This window comes from Adelges cooleyi, unplaced genomic scaffold (assembly GCF_023614345.1).
Source record: "Adelges cooleyi isolate 19-005CV unplaced genomic scaffold, UGA_ACOO_1.1 ACOO_flye_CR_arks_rails_tigmint_CR_PRNA_574, whole genome shotgun sequence".
Taxonomy (NCBI): domain Eukaryota; kingdom Metazoa; phylum Arthropoda; class Insecta; order Hemiptera; family Adelgidae; genus Adelges; species Adelges cooleyi.
Genome location: NW_026096268.1, coordinates 6219462 through 6244545, shown reverse-complemented (window position 1 = coordinate 6244545; position 25084 = coordinate 6219462). Strand labels below are relative to the sequence as shown.

The window sequence follows — 25084 nt, the reverse complement described above, 5'->3', positions numbered from 1 at the left end:
TAAACAAAATTTAATTCACTAGATATTATTTGTACGTTCTAAATAGATATGACTTAATAACAGCTAATAAACAAGCAATTACATTTTTGTATTATGACTATTATTATATTAATGTTGAACAAGGAAATAGATACAGTGTTTACTGTTGTGTTGATGTACCAGTCATTTCTATAGATAGCATTCAGATATTAGTTATTATTTTATAATAATCATTATAATACTTTTATAATATTAAGTCTTTATAGACTTCAAACAAGCTTACGATAATATAAACCGTAGTGAGTTATGATGAACTGTGCTAAAAAAATTTGGAATCTCAGAAAAACTTGTGAGATTAGTTATTACTTACAATGGGCAACAATACCATCTTAAGTGTTATTTGGTTAATGGGTAAAAATTCATAAACATTTGTAGTAAAAAAGGCCTTAGACAACGTACAGTACAGTTGGTGAAAAGCTCAAAATTAGTGTAGGGTGGACATGTTTGGAAAGTGGATGGTATTAGCAAATCAGATAGATCTAAAGACCACGTGGCAACAAAGAGGACTAGACACAGTAAAGAGGTCCTGATGGAGATAAAACCAGGTTGGAATAGAACTATTGACTTGGCTTTCGCAAGAGAAGAATGGCGTGGATTGGTTTTAGAAGCAAAGCGCCTAAGCGTCTTGTAAAGTTTTCTTTTTTTAAAATAAGTATAATAATCATACTATAGTGTTATTGACTCATTATACTATTATGTTTACAGTTTATTCATTTGAATGTTTTTTTATAAGATTTCCCTGCTCTTGAGTCTGATTACTAGCATTGCTTGCTTGTTCCCATTTAGCTGCCATCACCCTGTAAGCTACTTAGTACACAGTTTCAGTGAAGATTGATGAAGTTTTAGAAAAATAGCTTTTAATTCCTCGGGACAACTATACCTGCATTTATGCATCTATGCCTGTGCATTTTTTTCTCTTTCTTCTTTGTTTAACTCTACTTCTAACACATTTGCTATTATATCCTGTGGACAATTAAGACAACTATATAGTCGTTACAATAGTCAACATCTGTAGTGTTAACTAATAGAGCGGGCTTAGTTCAAAGGTTCAAGACGGGCTCTTTTGATTTCGTCGATATTTTGTTTCATTACAACTATACACATCAGTTAGTAGTGCCAAGATCAATACCAATGACACGACCTAGAACGCCTTTAGAATACATTGAAACCGACTGAGGCATGTCGATTTAAAAATGTTATCAGGCTAAAATAATTAAAAGACTACTCAGCAGTCCTTTGAGTTATACACTTCGTATCATTTAACATTAACATGGAGAATATAATATAAACATCAGCTGTAAATTATGTCCTGGAATTCTCGATGACGGTGGTCAGGTACTTTGTTAGTAGACAAACGCGAACAAGTAAAAAATTGTCCTACCACGATTTGGAAGAAGCGCACAACAAGTTTAAATAAATATTTAAACTTCGCTTACATAACAGTTAACGCAGACAAAGCTTATCGCTTTGCTAAACATGGCAGCGATTATGTTTACGAAGTTAATGTATGCAAAATTAGGTCATGCATTATCTACTCGTATTTCAGGGTCAACATCAGCATTTAAACGATTGTTAACTCATTGAACCGATAGTTAAATTAATTAAATCTATAAATTAACAAGGTATATAATTTTTTGTTGACTACAAAACACAAATTTTAAGCATATAATTGAAAATTAAAAAATTTTGAATTATGTATGTATTAACAACGATATAACTATTTAGTTATTTAATGTTTAAAATTTGAAAAACTCAAACACACGAAATATGATAGGTTTTTATATAATATTATATGTATAATATGTGTGTGTGTATGTTACATTTTATGTGTATTATATTTTGATGTACATATATATATTTTTGTATGTGTTATTGCGAGCGTTCAACAATGTTTCTACGCGGAATTTTTACTTAAAAGTCTAAGTTATTATTCAATTTCAACAACATTAATTTTCATTTTTATAATAACATTTTAAGTATAACAATATAAATCATAAGCAATAATATTAGTTCGATAACTTTTTGTTAACTTGTACGACTATGTTTGACACGAAAAATCAATGATTTATAATTGTTTTAAAACTATGTTTTTATTTGTAGTAACAACTAACATTCTTTCTAAAAGCTGATATCTAATTTAATTTAATTATCTACATAATGTTGTGAAGTACAGAGTACACATTTATACTATATTGTCATATTATTAGCAAGACTTATTTTGCATCCAGCTCGTCGCTGCGAGTATGGGCGGACCAGTTTCATCCTTGTATAATTTAACTAGGTTTATGGAAATCTGCAAATGAATAGACACTAGATAGGCATTTAAGTACAAGAAATAAAATAATCTATCGTAGCAATACGTTCTCGACTTGGCGTAAAAGAAAATTCGTTAAATTAACTTTATTCCAGTCGAATTGAATTACATGATGCGTATGTTAGTGTACCTAACTTTTGCGCTTTTGATTCGTACGGTAAATAACAATAATTTAAATTATTTTCATATTATCGAAAATAAATGTTTACTACTGTGAGAAACATTCGGAGTCCATGGCCGAGTGGAATAAAGCATAACGTGTGGGTTCGCAATCGCTGTGGGAGTTCAAAGGACACCACGTTATAAGAAAGATTCAGCGGGGCGATTGTTGTTAAGAGTAGACAAAAAAAAACATCAATCTTTGTTATAACTGATTTTTAATCGCGATACATAGCGAATTACTGATTACAATATACACACATATAATTTCATGAGTTTAACTAATGTGAAAGCAAGATAAACTATATATTATTTTATTATTACATTTGTGTGTATTGAACCGGTATGAGTTTTTCTTCTGATAATATAATAATATCAATTAAAGTCATATAAGGAATCCTTTCAATTTCATGATAGGTAATGGGTTCTTATTCCACGAGCAATTAGGTATTCGGTACCCGCATTTGCTATACAGAATTGTACTCTGTACATTCATTTTATTATGATGCTTACGCTTTGTTATTTTCCTGTTGCTACAATTAAAATGCTATTTAATTAAGTTTTATCATTTATAACACTACTATACTGTCACTTATTTACTAGCTGTAGTTATTTAAATACACATGCATGGCATTTATGTAGTAGAATCATCTATTTCCATAGGCTATAAGATATAATATCAAATATATCAATACAATTTTACGACTTACATTATTATATCACCAAGAAAAACAAATCATTTATAAATTTCTCTGTGTGTATAAATCAACTAAATTACCTACATTTAATACAATTTTCCCGCTAAAACCTAATCTGGCTTAAGATTTTTGTAAACTGCTTTTAAAATTGTTAAAAACCGACGTTAAAAAGTATTTAAGATAGAAAACTATTACTCAAATATTTTTTTTAATACGTGATGTATACTTTTAATTAGCACTTAATAAATACTTTGAAATACCTATACTGACCGAAAATTAAACATTTTAAAAACTCCTAAATAACTGTTAACTTATTAGAATTAGATGAACATAAAATACATTTTCATTAAATGCTTTTGGAAATTATAACAATAATTATTATCTAACAAGTATTTAAGAACAAATACAAAAAAATAATTAAAGAATATTAACGGAACATTATGGATTGAAATACAAATAAGTGTTGACAATTTATTTAAAATTCATAAAATACAATTTTACACGTTATGAAATGAAATGCTTCTTCGCTAAAAAAACAATGTGTTCGTTTACTATATTTGATTTTTTTTTATTCTACGAACCAACATAACAACACAGATGTTTCACATCACACGTGTACGACATTACTAATCTTTTTATCACGTTTTTATGGTCTTTGTAGCGTTAAACATATAATATACATGCCTATTATATTCTGGGTTACACTAGTCTTGATATCATTCTTTTCTTAAACAAAGCTTTAAAGTCATTGTTAAATGTACTTAATAAATCCATTTGTATTATAATGAGAAGTTTAATAACAACATTACAGACTATAAGCTGTATATAAATCTGTTTATTATATAATCAAAATAAGAAGACGTGTTCAGTGTCTGCCATCACGTGTATAGTTTTCAATTATTTCATACTCGTTAGCACTTATCAGCCTGCTTGTTTTCTATAAAAAGGCCTTTACTTTAAAAAGATTTATTTTTTTAATTCTAATTTTTGGGAGAGTTTTTAGACTTGTCTTGAAATTCAACCGTTGATGGTTGATATATAGTGTATCTATTAATACAAACAAAATTCCAAAATGTTTAGTTAACCCTTTTTGATTAAAATCGGTGTGCCTGGCATTAAGTAATACTTTAAAACAAAGTTATCCGAATTGTACAGTAATTTTTTTCGTGATATCGTGAGTAGGATAAGAAGTTAAAAAGAACTGTTCTGTTAAAGAACAAAGTAGAACGATTATTGAGGATGTAGTGAGAGCAGTCACCGGGGACTTCATCGTCATGCAGAGTACAAAACTGGCAGGGATTTGAAGAGTGAGAGGGAAGAAGTTAGTGACCACATCTTAGACGACTGAACATTATAATTGTTTTTCTGTGGATATTTAAATTGTGAAACCAAGGACGAGATGAGACCGAGGGAGATAAAGATATGTGCCATTTGGCTATAATAACAGTGGCGACAATTTTCTGTGTCCGAGTCAAGTACTTAATTAACGGAATTAGTCCAGTTTCGCCATTGGATCGTGACGTATATGTTATGGTACTTGATACCTATAGTGTTTACTTGTTAAACTGTACGACAAACGGGTGCTTTTATTTTTTTATTACAGTGACCGCAAAAGACGGGTTTGGGAGAACTGTAATGGTTTTTTTTTTTTTTATATAAACCTGAAAGTATAACAACAACAACAATAATAATTATCATTATTGTTGAGACGACGGGCGAGGGTGTAAAGTGTGTGCTAAAATGTGGAAAAAGTAATGAAAAAAAAAAAAATAGAAATAAAAAAACGACCCGTCACGTTCGGTTCACGTGCGCCGGCCATGATCAACAGCGCGCCAACGCTTTGGCGGCTAGTGCCACCTCAGCCGTGTCGCCGACAGTACTTATCAAATAACATATTATTATACTTACAACGTAATAATAATATTATTATGTTATACACTTGCGAATTTCGGCTGTACACCGTCAAAACATAATACTAATAAATCGAGGTAACTATACATATATGTAATATGCATGTTTTATTTTTTGAAAATGTATGAAAAATTTAAGATGGGAAGTACAAGTTTTGGAATTCTGCAAATTTTCGCCCCTCCACGTCCTCTTACTTCCCCCCCCCCCACCACCCAACATATACACACTAGAGTATAAGTGTACGCCACTGTGTACCCAAAACATTTGTATTAACAGCTTAAAAAAAAATACTTGTTAAATTTCACAAGATGATTTTTCTTAGGATAGGATGTATCGCATAATCAGTTAAATTGATTAGAATTGGTTTAAAAGCGCGATAATATATTTTATTATTTTAGTAATTAACGATTAGCCAAATGGAACAAAAAAAAACCGTATGCAGAAAATTTGTTAACAATGTGTTTACTACTCTAAAATGTTACACTTACTGCAGTTAAAAAATCATGTTTTAAATATAATTGATCATATCGCGAGTAACCCTATAAAAAAACCGCATTTTATAGTTGATAGTACACTACAGCTGTACTTAACTAGTTACTACTTTGTTTTTCTTGACCATCTTGATTAAAGTCATTTGTTGTAATAGATGTTGTTGTATTCAAAATTAAAACAATTATTCTATGAATCACACTTGTTTGTATCTATGTACTGAGAGTAATAATTATTAGAACCTACACACGATAATAATATGCTGATTTTCGCGAATTTATCCAAATTACTATTTTGAAAGTCATTGGCATAATAATATCTCAACAATCAGCGCGGCGGCCTATTTTCTTAAAAATAACTCCTTACATATACGTAGTTTGTGTTAATAAATGTATAAGCGATCATTATGGTATGTAATATTGCAAATTGATAAAAAATTACATTTTTATTAAAGTTTCAAACTAGTTTACAACTAAATTAAAATTTTGTTTTTAGAAATACAGAAATATGATTTTTATCAACGCAATAGCATGTTTTTCTTGACGCTTTAATGTTTATTTATGTGTCAAAATGAAAAACATGACCCCTGGTCCCTCCCAAAACCAATTGGGTAAATTACTAATTTTCTTTAATTTGAGAAAAATGTCTTTACCTCTAACAAAATCATGTTATTATTCTGTTGGCATAAACAATGGAAAAAAATGTAAATTTTGACCGGGACTCGTTTAGGAGGCCGGTTTTTTTTAAACCTTTGTCACCTGAGGCTCAATGACATAATATAAAGTGCTATAATTTTACTCACGTGCCAGACCTAATAATGATGGGGGTCAAGAATATTGTAATATTAATGTTAATATAGGAATTAAACTTAACGGTAGAAAACGTTGTTTAAGCGATAAATCAACCACGCAATTTCATTCTGATATTTGAAAATGTAATGATTAATTGACTGATAAACTGCATTTGTCGTAGTAAGATTGTATCGTATCAATATAAATATTACTTAATGTTAATGCTTAATTATTATTAATTAATTAAACAAGTGAATAACCAAAATGGTTTTTTTATACATTTTATAGATAAAATGCACGCGCTCACTTGAAATTCGACGATAAAAAAAATTTTAATCATCAAGTTAAAACCCATTGAAATTTTAAACAGATAAAACTGATAACTTGCTAAAAAAATGTATACGAAATTAAATAAAAAAGGATTTTTAAGTATCAGATTTAAATTTAAAATTTTAATATATAAGTCACATATCAAACCCCAATATGGATGTAAGGGTTCCAGTAATTATATAGTACTGTAAAAAGTCTAATATATTTACAAAATTCAACAATTCCAAAATAGTACTCTAAAAAAAATTACTTACATCCCCCCTCCCGTATTAATCTATCATTTGCACAAAGACCTCTTTATAAAATATGTAACAGAGGAAGTTGTTCAATTTTACAAACGTTCTTATGCCGTTTACAAAAAACCATCAAATTAGGCAAATTTGATCAACTGCAAACAAACGACGACTAAAATAGACAGTGGTGTCGTGATTAATAATAGAATAATTAAATAAAAAAGAGTTAAATACAAACAAAATGTAGAATAATTAAATTTAAATATCCCTTATGGGTGACTTCTTCATCAAGTGTATCACACATTGTATTGTACTATTATTAAATATACCTACTTATTGTGTTTTAAATTATACAGATTGTATATTTGCTTAATAAAAAAAAATGTATGTTTTAGCTTCAAGAAAAATTTTTTCACAATCAATTCGAAACAAAAATTCACGAAGGACTCAATGAGCTAGGGATGTGAAAATTTGTTTGGAATTTTTTATTTGAATAGGTAGCCTATCGATTAAAAGGATAAAGAAAACAATAAAAAAAGTAGTTTTAAAAAAAAACCGGTACTTTATACGTAATCGACATATCAGGTTAACGCATAGGCCTTAATCAACTGCAGTATATAATACTATATCAGCTGTCGTTGTCCCTAAAACCATTTAAATAGTTGCATAGGTCTATCACACCGTCGGATCTGATTAGCGGCGGTGGTGGGAAAACGGCTTCTGTGGTGGTGTGAACTTGCCGGCTGATAACCGGAATAGTATTTCCGCCGGACGGTTTTCGCTGGACGACCATTCGCGCAACGTTTTCTAGCCGCGCAACACTGTACTGTCATCGATTACAGCGCGAACCGGCCGCAGCAGCAGCAGCAACACAAGAGTCTATCCCAGAGTACTTAACTGCTGGTCGCAGTAGTAGCACACGTCGAAAATGGGATTTTTCAGAGGTGAGTAGAATAAAATAAAAATAATAAAAATGCGCAATACACATGGACGGTCAAGCGCATTCGTGTGTTAAATGTAATTAAAAAAAACTAAAAAAAAAAAATGTTTAATTATAATTTACTCAAAAAAAAAACCGTTTTCACAAACGCAAAATAAAGCTATTGACTGTGCGCTTGACCGTCGACGCAACATATTAAGTCTTGATTTTTCGCCAAGATTAAACTATTAAACGACCGGCAACGATTTGTGCTTACATAAAAAATATAACACCCCAAAGGCATTGTTTAATTCGATTTTGTAATCGTGTTTTATAGACCGTTAAACACGAAAAAACAAAAATTATCCACAATTTTTTTTTAAAAATATTCAGCCTACCAATACGGTTAGTATTTTTCTGATTGACGTTGTCTTGCGTAGAATATTGTGTTTTTCATTTAATTTTTCATTCGATATAATTTTTGGTTTAATATTACGCTAGCCCGGATTTAGGACCTTATTTGGGCCCCGAGATATACATATAAGACACGTATGTATAAGCCTCAGCCGTGAGGTTATTAGTATTTGAGTGTTAACGCTATTTAAAAATAAAAAAATTTAAATTAAACATAAAACATTAAAATTTATAGATACCTAACCTCATAACTACTAAACACATTATAACATCAAATATGTATTTAAAAATGCATTAAATGTCACGAAAATAACGTTTTATTGTTACTGTTTTTGTTTCAAAAACAAAGAAACAAAATGTTCACTAGTCCTTGTTATTTCTTCTGTTTGTTTTGACAATTATTTGCTGGCATTCCAACGCAGGATTTTTTATTGTATTAATCAATATTGGCAAGCTACAATATTTTTTTTTTTTTAATGTTATCCATTAAAAAAAACCGACCCGTTTAAAATGCCTAATTATTTTTCAACGTTTTAATTATGGTTTTAAATTTCAACATGAAAAAAAATTGGTTTACAATCAAAAAATAATGGACCTCATGACTTTAATCATATAAATTATCTTTCCTTCTTTAATCCGGGCTTAGTTGTGTTGCACGTTTTTAAATGTTTAAATTATATAAGTAGATATTGTATCGCGACTCTTGACACATCTCATGTGCATCGTGTGCTTTTATTATTTGCCGTTTGAAAACGTTGGGCTAGTACTCAACGGTAAATTAAGCATACATTTCCATCAACACATTTTACTTACAGTAATATATTATAAAGTAACGAAAAAATTACTATATTACTCAATTGAAAAACAACTGATAACATGGTTACACATTTTAAATGTATTCATATATGTCGGTTGTATAACGATCAAAGTATTAGCAAACATTCAAGGTAAACTTAAAAGACTATTATAAGTATATTATATTCCTTTGTTTGTTAATTAATAACAAGGAAAATAGTATACTTCCAGACTAATAAATGCCCATATTGAATCTATGTTCTAACGTTAACGCAACGTTTTTAATGACTATAATTACCCGAAAGAACAAACAATTAATTTTAAAACTTAAAGTAATGGTTTAAATAAAACATAACACTTGACCGATTTGTTAATTAAATATAATATATAAGCGTTACAATTATTAACCGATACCTTGTAATAACAATAATAATATAAGTGTAAAAACCTCTAGGGTCTAAGCCCCTCGAGCGTTAGTTTAAAAAAATGAAATTATGAAACCATCATTATTCTTTATGTTTTAATAAATAAATAAATTTAAAAAGAAAATCAAACATTTTAAATACATTTGAATGTTATTTTTGGTAATGCCAAGTTTATTATAATGTATTTAGTTTTTGTTTTCGATACCTTGAACACATCTGAATGTTCTTTGAAATATGTTAGATTATAATTTTATTTTCGTTTCAATGTCGATAAATATTATTGTTTGTTAAAAATTAATATTAAAAAAAAACGATTTGATAATTACGGGGTTTTCGATAAAACAATAATTTAGCTAATAGAATTCTGATTGGTAAATTATTAGTAAAACAAAAATATGTGTACATATATTATATTATGGCATATGGTTTTCTTCTTTTTAAGAACGTTTATGTGGTTATTTTATGTAAATTTGCTCAACGGTCAATGAACGAAAAATGATAATATTGAACCGTCGATAGAAAGTAGTACCGCGAATAATAACAAAACAAAATTAATAAATTGAAAATAGAGTGGAAAATTAAATTATTTTTTATTCCAATGCAAATCAATTACAATTATGTAGCTATTAAACTTAATGACTGCTAAACTTATTAGCTAGAAGTAAAGACACTACAGTATTAATATGACGCTACAATACAAAATATATCTCTGTAAGTGAATTTTGGCCAAAACGAGATTTAGACCACTAAACATGTAAATCAACACAAACACTGTCTAGAATAAAAATAGGAAAAGGTATGAATAGTTGTGTACAAAGTTTAACGCCACGTGAAAATTCTATTTTAAAAGCTGATTGTTTACAAAAAGCTATCCTGGCCTTTTCGTACCCAAGGTACAAATTTGATTATTTGTACCTGGAATTTATATTATGGTTTTTTAAAAGGTTATTGCCAGTCTTGGCGTAATTACGTTGAAGCTCATCCAGTTTTCCCATTACCCTATCCCGACAACGATTGTTTAATAAATTCTTTCCTCCCAAAAACGAAAAAAACATAGATAAATCTCAGCTAATGGAGAAATTGTATAGTTTCTTGACACCGACTGGACGGTCGTCTAGCTTTGCACATACACTATAGGACCTTGGAGTTCATAACCGTAATGTATTACTCATTGCGAAACGCAGATAATGGCATATAGGTCATCAACATAATCACATATTATGTACATATAATCAATAAAATCAATAACGTAAAAAATTGGAAAAACATTTGCATATGAGTTTCGACGAGACTCTTCTTTTTGTCTGTTCATCAACGGGTTTTTAATCCTTTATAGTCCTATTTGCGTCTTATTTCAAATTTGTTTTTTTTTTTGTTAGCACTGTTGTTTCCGCCAGTTAAGCCAAACGCTAAAAGTCCCAAAACTAATAAGTAAATGGCAAACGCTTAAGCCTAAATGCGAATAGCAACCGTCTGCGGTATCAATTTTGACCTTAGGCACCATAAAAGTATAGCGACAGCCTATCGGGAATGTTGTTAACGACGCATCTACTTATCACGTTTTACTCGATTATAATAGCATCATTAGCAGCAGTGTTTGTATGTGTAGGCAATATTACATTAAACACTTAGTAAATAATAACAATAAAAAAAAGATTCACCGTGTTATCTGATCGTGCATAATTATTGTTGTTTATACACGACGGTCTACTATGGAGCTGTCAATGACATGCAATAATAATGTTTTGAAAATACTCATCAAATATTATGATTATTATTCTGGTAATAGACATGGATAAAATTGGCCATAGATTAAAAAAAAAATGACAATTCTGTAAAATGTACGAAATATACTTATAAAACGCTGATTAAATCAAAAGCCAATCTCGTTTTAATGAGACGCTGTTTTCTTGAATAATTATTTTCTTTAATTTTAATTAAATACAGTCTACACTTGAACTATCCGTCTTTAACAATAATAATTAGCTTGTGTATTATCTCGTAATCTAAACATTTAATCTGTGTTTTTGAATAACCCAAACAAATTGGGCAAGTATCATCCAGAGGCCGAAGCTGACACATGTCTTAATAGTTCAAATTTTAATAATTTTATGTTTAAGGTAAATGGATTTTGTGTCCAAACAGAAAGCTTTTGCAGCTCCATTTCGTTTCTGATTGGTTCATTGTGTGTATTTTAGAGTGAAACTTACATTTACTCATTTTAAAATATAAACAATTCGCGTCCATGGTTTTTATCAAAGCCATGTGGCACTATTAAACTTTAATTGGCCGTTTGTCAAATAGTGTATTAGAAAAGATATTTTTAGGTACAACTACATTTTCTTATGTGTAAATAAATAGATTAAACAAATCAAATGTTTTTAGAAATAAACCGGCAATTTAATAGCTGTAATTATTTTACTATGTAATAAAAAAATAGTTAGATAAGGATAATTATTTTGTCAGTAAAATATGTCTTTGTTAGTTATATAGTTGATAGTTAAATTTAAATATTACCGTGAAGAACGCCATACTCGTGTAAAATCCAAAGCCCTCGAATAGTATGGGTTCCATTGATAAAACGTGTTGTGTTTAAATTAATCAAGATTAGCAAAGAAACCTTCATCGGTCAAACGCAATAATAATAGTATCAAGTATAATACAGGATGATCGGTTAAATATGACCCAGTCAATATCTAAGAATATAGACTTTTTTAATTATTTTTTTTTATCATTCTATGATAACCCCATCCCTTGTGTGGTAAAATTGTATGAACTTAAGCTTTATTAATGGTATTGTATATGTTTTATAAACTTTTACAATTAAGAATAATTTTCCGAAAATTTCGGCTGGTCAATAACCAGTTTTTAATAACTACTTTTAAAGTTATAGAGTATTACTTTTATTTGCGCGCATCACTCAACCGCACTCCACGACTCAACAAATGAAGATTATTATATTAATAATATTATATCTATGTTTCCATTTAAATATTTTAAGTTTATAGGGTTTAAACACACCAGGGATGGGGTTATATTATTAAAATAACTATAAAAGTATTAAAAAGAATAATTAAAAAACAAATTATGGTAGCTATTAAGATATTGACTGATTGGTCTTGGATAACCAATCACCCTGTATGTAGAAGTTTGTTGACATGCATGTTTCCAAATCCAGTCCGTCCGTTGGAAATAATTATTAATGTTTAATTTACTAATAAATAAAATAAAAAAAACATAAACAATAACTTGATCGGTGTCTGCGTCACACGCGTTCGATTATCTAATTATTATTGAACCTCGATAGTATTTTGTTTACACGGTAACGGTATATAATAAACGGGCCAAATGCCAATGTGTGTACATAATAATATTGTGGTCGAAATACTTGTCTCGTACTTAGTAGTAGATGTGTTATGTTTTGTGGCGGTCGTCGTTTGCGTTATTGCTTTGTTTTTGAAAAATAAAAACGCACAAATTATGCAAATTTACATGTTGTTGACGGCGATAATGCCGCCAAGGCCGTCCATAAGTCAATCGACTTGTATTATTGTAAACGCAATTTAATTGATAATACATATTTTATACTATAAGATATTGTATTAAATAAATGACGTTTAGCAAATTGCGCAATCCTCCGCTGGATGGTAAAATAAAAATGCATAATCTTAAGCCTAATTTATTGTTGTGTCGAATGAAGTAATCCGGGCAAATTCCATGGGCGTTTGTGGATAGCAATGATATAATTATTAATTACAATACACGCTTGTGCTTTTCACCAGTATTATGCAAGGCGTTTTATATTATTATTATCTATCGAAATTAAAAATGCAATGTCCGATAAATACATACATATTATAGGTACAACATGCCTACAGCCTATTATATTATTAATCGTGATAATATTGTGTTTGTGTATGAGTTCTTACACGGGAGATCGTTAGGGATTTATCCATGTAAAACTCGGTGTTGTTTATAGTTCACTTTTAAAGTATAGATATGGAGAAAGGTTGCTGCCGGTGATCTATGATAGAATATCAGCTATAGCCTATACACATACTGTTTCACGTGTGTTTTCACGATTGTTTTATTATTACTATTTATTTATTTGTCCATTTATTGTAAATTAAAACTGCGTAGTAAAACCGTGTGTTTTTTATGATTGCAATTCGACCGAAGTCCATAGTTAGTAGTAATCGTAGTATAGAAAAAAATACCTTTCGTGCATTTCGAACAGTCAGTGTACGTTTTTCTTTTGGTTGATAACATTTTTAATATCCAGCGTTCGTGTCAAATGTTTGTTTTCTCATAAGAGATATCCGGTAAGAAACAGCATCAATGTAATAGTTTATAAAATACACACAATATTATGTCTTCGTATACTCTTGTATAAACACAGGTTTATCCGAATTCCGTGTCGCAGTCAGTTTGATACTTTCAAAACGCAATCAAATTAGGCGAAAATAATTAATTATTATTTAAATACCCGCCATTACGTTACATAACGTTAACCACGTTAGCGGTTACATCGATTACCACTAAGTAAACTTAATTATACAAAGATCTGCAGTAGTTTAGGTTTTTGTAAAAAGTTTACAAACTATTTCAATTGAAATCCATAATGTTTAGTTTATAACAAACGTGTTCATTTGAATAATTACTTAAATAACGATTTCAGGATTTGTAACAATGTTAAATGGTTTTAGGCGTAGCTCGAGAGGAGGGGGGAATTGGTCTAGGAAATTTCAAAAAAAAAAAATTACAGGGGAAAAACCCCCAACTAAAGTATTTTTAAACAGAATTCTGGGGCTGTTTGAAGGGCTTTGGTGAGCTTGGACCTCCCAAGTTCTTTTTTAGCTTAAAGTAAATTGTACCATTTACAATATGAACTATTACAGGTTTATGGTATCTCACTGATCGTCCCTATACTGTTTCAATTTCCATCAAATTATTAACAGTGTTTAAAAACACTCCAAACGCAGTTATCGATTTTTTTCTCTATTCTAATCAACTCGGTACAAACTCAAACTCGAAAAAATAACAACACTAACATTAAACAAGTTTAGAAACTCATTTAATTACTGAATTTACAGTATTTATTGTTATTCAAATTAAATGCATTATACGAGACTCAAAGTTCTTTTGTAACATCCAATTATAATGCATACAATTTACCTCTAGAGTTGTAAACAAATATAATATTAGAATTATTAGAGCTGAATGGTATTTGCATTGTATTTTAAATTAACATTAGATCAAATAAATACGAATTAAAATTCTACCTAAAAAATAGAAACGGTGATATAGAGACCTTTTTTTAAACGTTGCACTTATGGTTTTCATATATAAAGCTACTCATATAATATTTATTCATCTGAATGAAAATAACCCATCGCCAACTAGGATTTGAACCCTAAATAAATTAATTCAACAATATACCACTGTTCAGTAATCAATCATTTTTATTGATTTTGTGATAAAAATTAAACTTAGTTAAATCATTGCTTTATAATATATATACCTATAGGTTATGCGTTAACTACCTAATTTAATTCCCGATAGTTTATGATTACATACATCGTATCGAGGTCACCTTTCCCCTCCTGAAAAAAATATACCCACGTTAAACTTTTTAATGTATTTTGGACGTTAAGATTAACATCGGAACCGTTAAAGTGATAACTAGAACTTGTGTGTTTGATGATGTTGTGGCATTCTGGTAAAATTGGTAGAATGCAAAATATTCAGCTTTTTTTATTTTTGTATGTATGAAAATAACGAAACACTTGTAAAAAGTGTAATATCTAAATTTATCGTTATCACATTTGCTTAAACTTAACGATTAAAGCAAATTACCACTCAAAGTTAAAACATATAACTGATAATAGCTATTTTTATATTATTGTGCACCCACTGATGTACAGCATGTCAAATTAGAACGGGTTGTATCTAATTATAAAATAATATTTAATTATGAAATTAGTTTGTCTAGGGTTTTACAATGCAAATAAACGATGTAAAGATAAGATAATTATAATTTATATGTAAGTACCTTTGCAAACAGCTTAAAAAAAATGTGCCTATTAGATAAAAACGGATAAACCCATAAGTCGACTCGGGATCATGCACGAAGTACATTCATGATGACCTTAGAAGTACACAAACAAAGTTATATCGGGACCCATAGAGCTAAAACATTTTTTTTTAAATATTTTGGAAATATTATTTATAATTGTATAATATGACAATAATTTAATAACATGTTTTATTAATTGTAATATAATTATATTACAATGATAAATTTAAGATTTATAAATATTATTTCTCAAATATTTTATGTTAATCATTTGATAGCATTAAAAAAAACATTTTTATAAAACATTATTCTAATTTTACGTTATATTCTATAAGTGTAGAGTGTAGGTATTGGGCACTTTGTAGTTTTTGTTCAGCGTTCTTCACATTGAGTATCTATACAAATCCAAATTTTTGTTAAAACCCTAACGCTTCACACTGCCAATACTCACCGATAATAATCAATAGACAACATACAAATTAGAATGAAAAAGGAGATGTTATCATGCCAAGTTTCTTCTGTTAAAACCTTACTACGCAAAATGCGTTTTACTCCCCGATGGGCTTAGAGCAAAACACCCCATGATAAAAATTTAATAAAACAACATTTTTGAACTCCTTTTTAATAAATAAAGGGTATACCGCCTTCCTAACATTTTACAGTCTGTTCTGTGATTTGATGATCTAATATCGTGCGGCTTTTTCGAAACTTTACCGCCGTAAGTCCCGTTTGCCATTGTGTTACACGTTTTCGTCTGAGCTTTTTTTTTTTAAAACATCATCGTCATTGACTCAAGACGACGACCGACCGATATTTGACCGATTTCAACGTTCAACGGTCGAGACGTTCTGAATGAACAAGCACAAATTCCGAGTTTACTGACCAGGAGGAGCCTACTCGAATTAATAATAATATTCCAAGGCGTTTAAATTATTACCGCTCGTGTCGGTTTCAATTAGGTATTCAAGGACTTGAAAATCGGGACATATATTATATTATAATCTCACTGCCGCCGCCGTTTACATCTTATTCGACCGGGTCCCCGTGCCTATGCCTATTTATTATTACTACAGGTAAAAATAATAATATAAAAAACAGGTGGAAGGCGTCGGGACGACTCTCATTCTGTGCAGGGAATAGGTCTGAACCGGTTGTCGGCGCACAAGTGTGGTAAACGACAATAATTATTATTCCGAAATTTCCCAACCTACCGGAGCTTACGTTATACCTATTCATTTATTTACTTCATTTTTTTTTTTATTCCTACCTGAATCGATAACGATGCCGGACGCCGGTAGTAGTTGTATTAGTAGTACTAGTAGTGTCGTTGGCCGAATAAACGCTGGAAGTCCGACCTCGGTATTATCAAAACCCTATTCAAAATGCCCGTCTCCGTGAATTCCAATAAAGAGAACATGTTTCGAACAAACGGACAGAGTAAGATCGTACTTTTTTTTTTTTAACAATATTTAAAATGTTGCCCTACTGTACCTTGAGTACCTATGGACGTTGTTCTCGGGATGTGATAGAGGATTTTTTATTTTATTGTACAAACATCAGTCGTTGTGTCTTGTTGTACTTTTGGTTTCTCATTTCAAAGATAGGTTTTACTAAGACGACGGACCTGAGTAATGACCGTTTAGTAACATTGAACTAAACGACTGTTTCAATAGTTCAATTAAAAGCCACAATATAGTTTGGTCGGCTCATTTGGTAGTGTTGCGTTTTGATAAGCGTATTTCGTTGACGGACTAAAGTTATTTTGCCAAGTGTATAAATAGGTAACACTAATAATTAGTATATCTACCTATACAATTATTTAAAGTTTCAGACGTTCTAATTTCACTGAAATTTCCCCAGCAATTATTTTACACGATAATATTAATATGATTTTGTTTTAATTATTGAACGTTACGCAATCTTCGTGTTATTCAACAAAAAAGTCTAATATTTATTGCGTTTAATTAATGTGGCGCGGTCGAGGGTAAAGAGGATTGGTAGATATTTGGGCATTGGCTTAACTGGTCTGATAAACATGTTTCAAAAATTCAATTATAAAATTCTTTGAATGAAAATTTGTTAGCCAGTTTGAATTTTGGTTGTAAAAATGTAAAGGAGGCGGTACGAAAAACATATTTCCAGGAATCGACGCTATCGATGTGGATTTAACGACCTTTGAAGTTAATTACGAGTCAGCGATAAACAACAAAAGAACAACAAACCCGAATTTAATTGATTTCCATCCTACCGTTAATTATTATCATAACGAATACATCATACGCACAATAATTATCTGTAAAGCGTCTAATGGTAAACAAAAAAAAAAAAAATACTTAGTTGGTACGAGTTACGACCGTAATAAATACATTTTAATTATGGTGTTTACTCGTTTTAATATATTCACCGACTAGAAATATTGTTTTTGTTTTTTTTAGTTACCTATTATAAACATGAATATTTAGTTGACATTGTTTTCACTTATAAATCATCCACGAGCCACTTAAAGATACGACAAGGTTCCCAATATATATATCCTACTTGTTCTAGTTTACCTTTGTATATTTACTTGGGTAAATACATTATTTTGATAATCTAAAATAAATGTGAATTCTATGGCTTAATTAACCTCTAGGGGTCTGATTGAAATTAAAACTATTTTTCTCTGCGATTCCCAGATATTACGTTATTAAATAGCTTTCGAATATCTTAAATACTACGAAAAGTTAAGTACATATTTTTCGAAAATAATCAAATGGAAAACATTTTAGCAAGAAAAACGGAACCGTAAAATAATTGTAAAATGAGCACAATTAAATTTTAACGAAGACAACGTACAATGAAATAACCCAACGAACAACTTAATTGAATGTTAAACCAGATATTAAAAAATAATTTAAATTAATTTATATATTAATAATATACTTAATATGACCTTTTTAACACTACTGCGATTCTAATAAATAACAACATCGCAGTTAGCTAAAAATAACTAACCCAAAATTCAATACTAGCCTTAGGTCAATTTCCAAAACTACAAAATGAAAGTGGGCCAATTCGAGTCCTGAACAGACTTTCAGAAATTATATAAAATATTTTAACCTGGTTAATAATTTTGTGCCCATGTTTTATATACTTATTATGAGTAATTATTAGCTTTATACTTTGCCAATTTGACAATATTGACGTTGAGTTTAATTCGGGTCTTAACGCGATCATTATCGACCAAACCTATTATCTAGAAAATAACACATCAAAGAACAATTATTTTTATAATTATATTAGCTCAGGATTTGATAAAAAAAAATCAAATTATTTCTTTGTAACACTTTAACAAAATAGGTATACCTAATTGTTGTTATTGCGCGGCTTCTCACAACATGTGTTTACGACGATTGGTAAAATTATTTTTTTTTGTACTTCATTGTAAATCTTTGTACTTTCAAAAACAAATATAATTATAATGTTCTCTAATTACCATATATTGTTAGCGAACCTTTCGCGTTTAAAATCTTAGATGCCTAAACACATTTTTTAAATCATTAGTAATACAGTACATTATATTATTATCGCTAACGTTTTTTGTATCATTAAAATTAGAATACTACCGTGTTGACGCAATCTTTGTGGGTTGTGAAAAAACCTATTATTATTATTATTATTATTATTATTATTATTATTATTATACATGTATAATATATATATATATATATATATGTGTGTGTGTTCGAGTTGTACAAATTACACGCACTGCTCGTAGGAGTGGAGAGTTTAATTCTCAGCGTCCGACAGTTTGTCTTTGGAAAGGCTTCGTCTCGGTTTGGGTCACAAACAAAAAGAAAAACAACAAAACCGCACAATGTTTGATAGGCCGCAAAAAAAATACACATTTTTAATTGCGCGTTAAAGTTGTTTTGTTTTTACATAATATATTCAAGTCGTTCGGTTTTGGGATTTTGTTTATTTTTCAGTTTTTGAATTCAATTTCGGAATCGTCCGTTTTTTCTTTTTGTTTACAGATTTGTCCAGTATGAGCAATAAAAAGAGAGAGATCAACGCTCCTTTGATAGTCGTCTCCAACCGACTGCCGTTCGTGCTGGCCAGAAACGCCGACGGCGAACTGATCCGGAAACAAAGGTGAGTTGAAATCATAATATTATTATACATGAAAAATATATACCTATTTTATTACAACCGAAATAACGAGTAAAAACAATTTTTTTTTTTTAAATATCGCCCACCAAGTTCTATCAAAAGGAGGAGACGTTCTACAACGAAGTGTTTTTATTTTGTATTTTTGTGTTTTAACATCTTAACCTATTTATTTGTGTAGCAAGTTTACGAAAAAATATCATAAACCATTATCCCTAAAAGAGGTGAACTTTTTCTTTATTTCGCTTTTTTAGTTTTGGGGCTTAAACTCTGAAAGGTAGACCTAAGATTTAAAATGGGGCTATGACATACAATTTTGTAAAAAATCTTTTGTCAAGCTTTTGCCATTGACCGTAGACAACATTTATAAGTTTCTTTGTGTGTTTCTATAGGTTCAATTTCAGGATTGAATAATAATAATTATTTTTTTGATCATAGCGCCGGTGGTCTTGTGACAGCAGTGGCCCCAGTGGTAGTGGAATGCAAAGGCACCTGGATCGGATGGTCCGGTCTTTTTGACTTCGCGCCAGGCACTCCGATTCCCGAATCTGATCCATCAGACAATGCCCCAACAGCCGGCTTGAAATCCAGTCAGGTCAGTGCATTGAAGTTGTATAAATAAAAATGTATTTTTCTAATAATTTTAGATTATAATTTTTTAGAAAATATCGATATCATAATAAAAATTGACCAGAGAAAATTGTATTATTAATTATGATGTCCTTTATATGTTCTATTATTTTCCCCCTTTTTTTATGTCCAACGTACTCGAATGATTATTCTTTATCATCCACTTTTATAAATAATATTATTATTATATGCATACGTTCGTTTCAATCGGCCTTATCGACCAAAGCCATATTAAAGCATTTTATTTAACGTTATTTATAATAAAAAAAGCTGGCAACTTAAGGTTGCCAATCAAAATAATTTATTATTAAGACTCAAGCAATTGAAAGTGGGCTGTTTTTAAAGAGTTCTATATAGGCAATAGCCAACATTTTAGAAAAAAGCAGTTACAATATATATTTTGACATTGTCAATTTATTTTCTGGTTAATTTGTATAGCTTCAGCGGGCGTTATATTTTAATGTATACAAATTTTTCTGAAAATCAATTTTGGTGGTAAAAATTGCTTTCACACTTCGTTAAATTTAAGTTCTGGTTAAATACGCGTATGAATTTGTTGGCTTCTTTAACTGGGTTTTGTTAAAAAACGATTTTCATATAAAAAAATCTGTTTTTTTTTGTATTTAAATAAATAAAATTTGAAAAATTGTCAATATTATAAACTCATTTTTTTTTACATAAAAAAAGTGAAAAATGAAAAATCCGTTTTGAACACAACCTAGTAAAGTGGCCAAGGAACTCGTAGATATTTGCAGAATTCAAATTTTTAAGTAGCGCACGTTTTGTCAGGTTTTTTGGTCTAACAAACCACACCGCTTTCGATCGCACCCTTAAAAAAATCTTAACAGGTATTTTGTAATTATTTCGATAGGTTCGTTCGATTCAACTAATAATAATTACCGTCCGAAAAAACGCATTTGGTGATCTAAAATGTACATGTATATTGTTTTAGATCATTCCCGTACACATTGAAAAAGAAGAATTTGAAGAGTTTTACAACGGTTGTTGCAACGGTACGTTCTGGCCTCTGTTTCATTCAATGCCGGACCGTGCGAATTTCGTTTCCAAAGACTGGCGGGTAAGTGTTGACGTGTTAAGGCTTTCTGAACTACTAGTTTCCACATTTCGTATCTATTCGTGTTGTATCGTTTTATTGGAAGCGCTTAAGCACTGAAAATACTAGAAAATCCCCCTGTAGCCTCGCTATACTCATTCTATGCAACAATTTCGGGGGCGCTAATTTCAAAACTTGAAGTGCTAAGTACGCCCAAGCGACCCCCCCCCTCCCCCTCCTAAATTGCACCTACGTCCGGCGATGGTTCCCCGAAACGGATAGATCCGAAAATTGTAAAATAAAAAAAACCTTAAGCCGTTGGCGTTTCGAGCTCATCGCAATGTTGTTGACTTCGCAGACTTACTGTAAAGTCAACGAAAAGTTTGCCGAATGCACACTGGACGCTCTGAGGAAGGTGATTAAGACGTTGGACGACGCCGGAGAAACGGACACGATACCTCTGGTGTGGATACACGACTATCAGTTGCTGACCACGGCCACGACGATACGGAGCGTCTGCGAAGAAGAGAATCTCCGGTGCAAGCTGGGTTTCTTTTTGCACATACCGTTCCCGTCGTGGGACATCATGAGATTGCTGCCTTGGGACGACCAAGTCCTCCAGGGAATATTGGGTAGGTACCAAATCTTTGTACTGCGCCCGGAAAACGCCTTTCTTACCGGTTTCAAAAACAATAAATATGATTGTCGTCTCTGTTTCAGCGTACGACTTCGTTGCGTTCCACATTGAAGATTACTGTCTTAACTTTATCGATTGCTGTTGTCGACGACTCGGTTGCCGGGTAGACCGGACCAACATGTTGGTGGAACTCGCCGGCCGCACCGTCCAAGTGAAACCTTTGCCCATCGGCATTCCGTTCGAACGGTTCGTACAACTGTCGGAAAAAGCGCCGACATTCCTAAACATGCCGGAGGACGTTAAGGTCATACTCGGCGTGGACCGGTTAGATTACACCAAAGGTAATTTTCAACATCCACGGTCGTTTTGGGGATCAAATTTTACTCGATTCGGTAGTCCAATCGTCGTTCTTTGGCAACTTTACTAGGTTATGTAGGAAACGGATTTTTTAGTTTTTTTATGTAGGTAAAACAATCGGGTTTAAGTATTGAAAAAATTGCAAATTTAATTTTTTTAATTACAAGAAACTGAATTTGAATTTAAAATAATACATTGAGCTAATACAAATTAACCGATAAATTAATGGACACGGTCGAGATTTATTAAAACTTATTTTTTCTTAAATATTGCCTATACAAAACTCCTTAAAAACAGACCGCATGCAATCCCTTTAATACCTATATTAAATCGTAGACCATTTTGAAACGCTCTCGAATACAAATTGTATACATCCCGGGAGATTCTTTTAATACCCTACAAGTTTACTTGTAGAACAATTGCAATTTTGAAGTGTTTCGTTTTTAAAACATTTTTATTCGTGTTATAGTAAAATATTAGACAATATTCAAACTTTTATATTTTATAGTACTTACTAGAGCTTTATCAACTTAAATGGTAACGTAAATAATGAATCGAACTTTTAAATTAAGAATAATTTACTGAAAATGTTGATTGGCGATAACCAGTTTTGAATGATTATAATTATTGGAACAATATAATTAACACCTTGTTTATAAATTGTATCTCGTTAAATAATAGCTATGAGAAACAGTGTTTTTAATCTAAACATTTTTAAAATAATAATATTTGCTAATTTTATTTGTACTGTCGTTTTAGGTTTAGTTCATCGGATCCTGGCGTTCGAGAAATTCCTAGAAAAGTATCCCGAGTTTTGGGAAAAGGTCGTCCTCCTTCAGATATCTGTGCCGTCCAGAACGGACGTTAAGGAGTACAAACAGTTGAAAGACGAAACCGAACTGCTGATCGGCCGAATCAACGGGCGTTTTTCTAAGCCCAACTGGTCTCCGATCCGGTACATTTACGGTTGTCTGAGCCAAGAGCAGTTAGCGGCCCTGTACAGGGATTGCGCCGTTGCGCTGGTCACGCCGCTCCGGGACGGCATGAACTTGGTGGCCAAAGAGTTTGTCGCCTGTCAGATACGCACGCCGGGCGTGTTGATCTTGTCGCCGTTTGCCGGCGCCGGCGGCACCATGCACGAAGCGTTGCTGGTCAACCCGTACGAACTGGACGAGATGGCTAACGTTCTGAACCGGGCACTGAAAATGCCATTGGACGAGCGCGAGCTGCGAATGACCCAATTGCGACACCGGGAACAGCTGTTGGACGTCAACTACTGGATGACGTCGTTCTTCTCGTCGATGGGCGCCCTAAAGGACGAGGACGAGGAACCGCCGAAAACGTTGCAGCTCCGGCTTGACGATTTCGACATGTACCTGAGCAACCACATCGCTGGCGCCGGTAAACTCAGTCTGATACTCGACTACGACGGCACGCTTACACACCTGACGTCGCACCCGGACCTGGCCATCATGTCGGAAGAGACGAAGAAGGTGTTGCAGAGGTTAACCCGGATGCCGGACGTTAACATCGCGGTTATTTCCGGGCGGACGCTGGAAAACGTCAAGACCATGGTCGGCATCGAGAACATCACCTACGCCGGTAGTCACGGCATCGAGATCCTGCACCCGGACGGCACCAACTTCGTACACCCGGTGCCCAGGCAGTACGAACAAAAGGTGTCGGGCCTGCAGAAGGCCCTCATGGACGAGGTGTGCAAGGACGGGGCCTGGGTGGAGAACAAGGGCGTCATGTTGACGTACCATTACCGGGAAGCGCCGCCGGCGAAACGGGAGATGCTGGAGAAACGGGCCATAGAGATATTCGAAAACGCCGGTTTCGAACCGCACCAGGGCATATTGGCCATCGAGGGCAAGCCGCCTATAACGTGGGACCAGGGCAGAGCGTCCATTTACATATTGCGCACCACGTACGGCGTCGACTGGTCCGAGAGGGTGCGGGTCATATACGCCGGCAACGAGGACGCCATGTTGGCCCTGCAGGGCATTGCGTGCACGTTCCGGGTGGACCCGTCGCCAATGGTGCAAACCGCCGCCGACTTCCGGTTGTCCGGGCCGGACGCCGTGCTTACCATGTTGAAGTGGGTCGAAAAAGAAATGCATAAGAGATTACCGACGCTCAGCCGGACGGTCAGCAACAGCAGAAAACAAAACACAGCCCTAGCAGCCAGTATTCTTTCTCATATGAGCATAGACCAGAAAGAAGAAGAAAAGGAGAAGATGATCCTACTGGCGAGGAGATCAAAATTAACGCCATAAACGATACTCATAGAAAGATTAAATCGAACGTAACACAGATTACCACTTTTTTTTAACGTTAAGAAATTTCTAATTTTCGTTATTTATTTATACATAAAAATAATAATACAACATTTTAGAATTAGTAATGATATTTTTTTTAGAAATGAACATATTATTTTTTAAATTATATTTGTTTTATTTTAATGTGTAAATTCTATTATTGTGTTTATTTGTGAATAATATAATATAACATCGATGGCGGTCGTCACAATAAAAAAAACGATCGATCGATGAATATAAATAAAAAAATATATAATATTTATATAAAAAATTAATTTCTTAAATAAAAATATTATATATAAAAAAAAATTATAATTGTTAACTACCAAGTTATTATACAATT

The 25084-nt window shown here is 32.0% G+C and overlaps 1 protein-coding gene across 3 annotated transcripts; it reads left to right on the top strand.

Moving 5' to 3' along the window:
- The first annotated feature begins 7679 nt into the window (after positions 1–7679).
- LOC126842624 (uncharacterized) lies at positions 7680–24956 on the top strand. Of its 3 annotated transcripts, none has more exons than XM_050579664.1 (7): positions 7680–7908; positions 19610–19727; positions 20181–20337; positions 21325–21450; positions 21785–22058; positions 22147–22404; positions 23180–24955. In XM_050579664.1, exons 1-7 carry the CDS (start codon positions 7893–7895, stop codon positions 24697–24699), a joined length of 2469 nt encoding a protein of 822 aa, XP_050435621.1. In that variant the 5' UTR covers positions 7680–7892; the 3' UTR covers positions 24700–24955. The 3 variants fall into 3 exon arrangements, with proteins under 3 accessions (XP_050435621.1, XP_050435622.1, XP_050435620.1); XM_050579665.1 differs by lacking the exon at positions 7680–7908 and adding an exon at positions 13712–13839; XM_050579663.1 differs by lacking the exon at positions 7680–7908 and adding an exon at positions 16896–17030 and having other exon boundaries at positions 23180–24956.
- Positions 24957–25084: the final 128 nt, after the last annotated feature.

Coding starts and splice junctions, on each gene's coding strand:
- LOC126842624 (XM_050579663.1), top strand. CDS start 16,976: ATGCCCGTCTCCGTGAATTCCAATAAAGAGAACATGTTTCGAACAAAC. Junction 17,031..19,609: donor GTTTCGAACAAACGGACAGA/GTAAGATCGTAC, acceptor TTTTGTTTACAG/ATTTGTCCAGTATGAGCAAT. Junction 22,059..22,146: donor AGTCCTCCAGGGAATATTGG/GTAGGTACCAAA, acceptor TCTCTGTTTCAG/CGTACGACTTCGTTGCGTTC.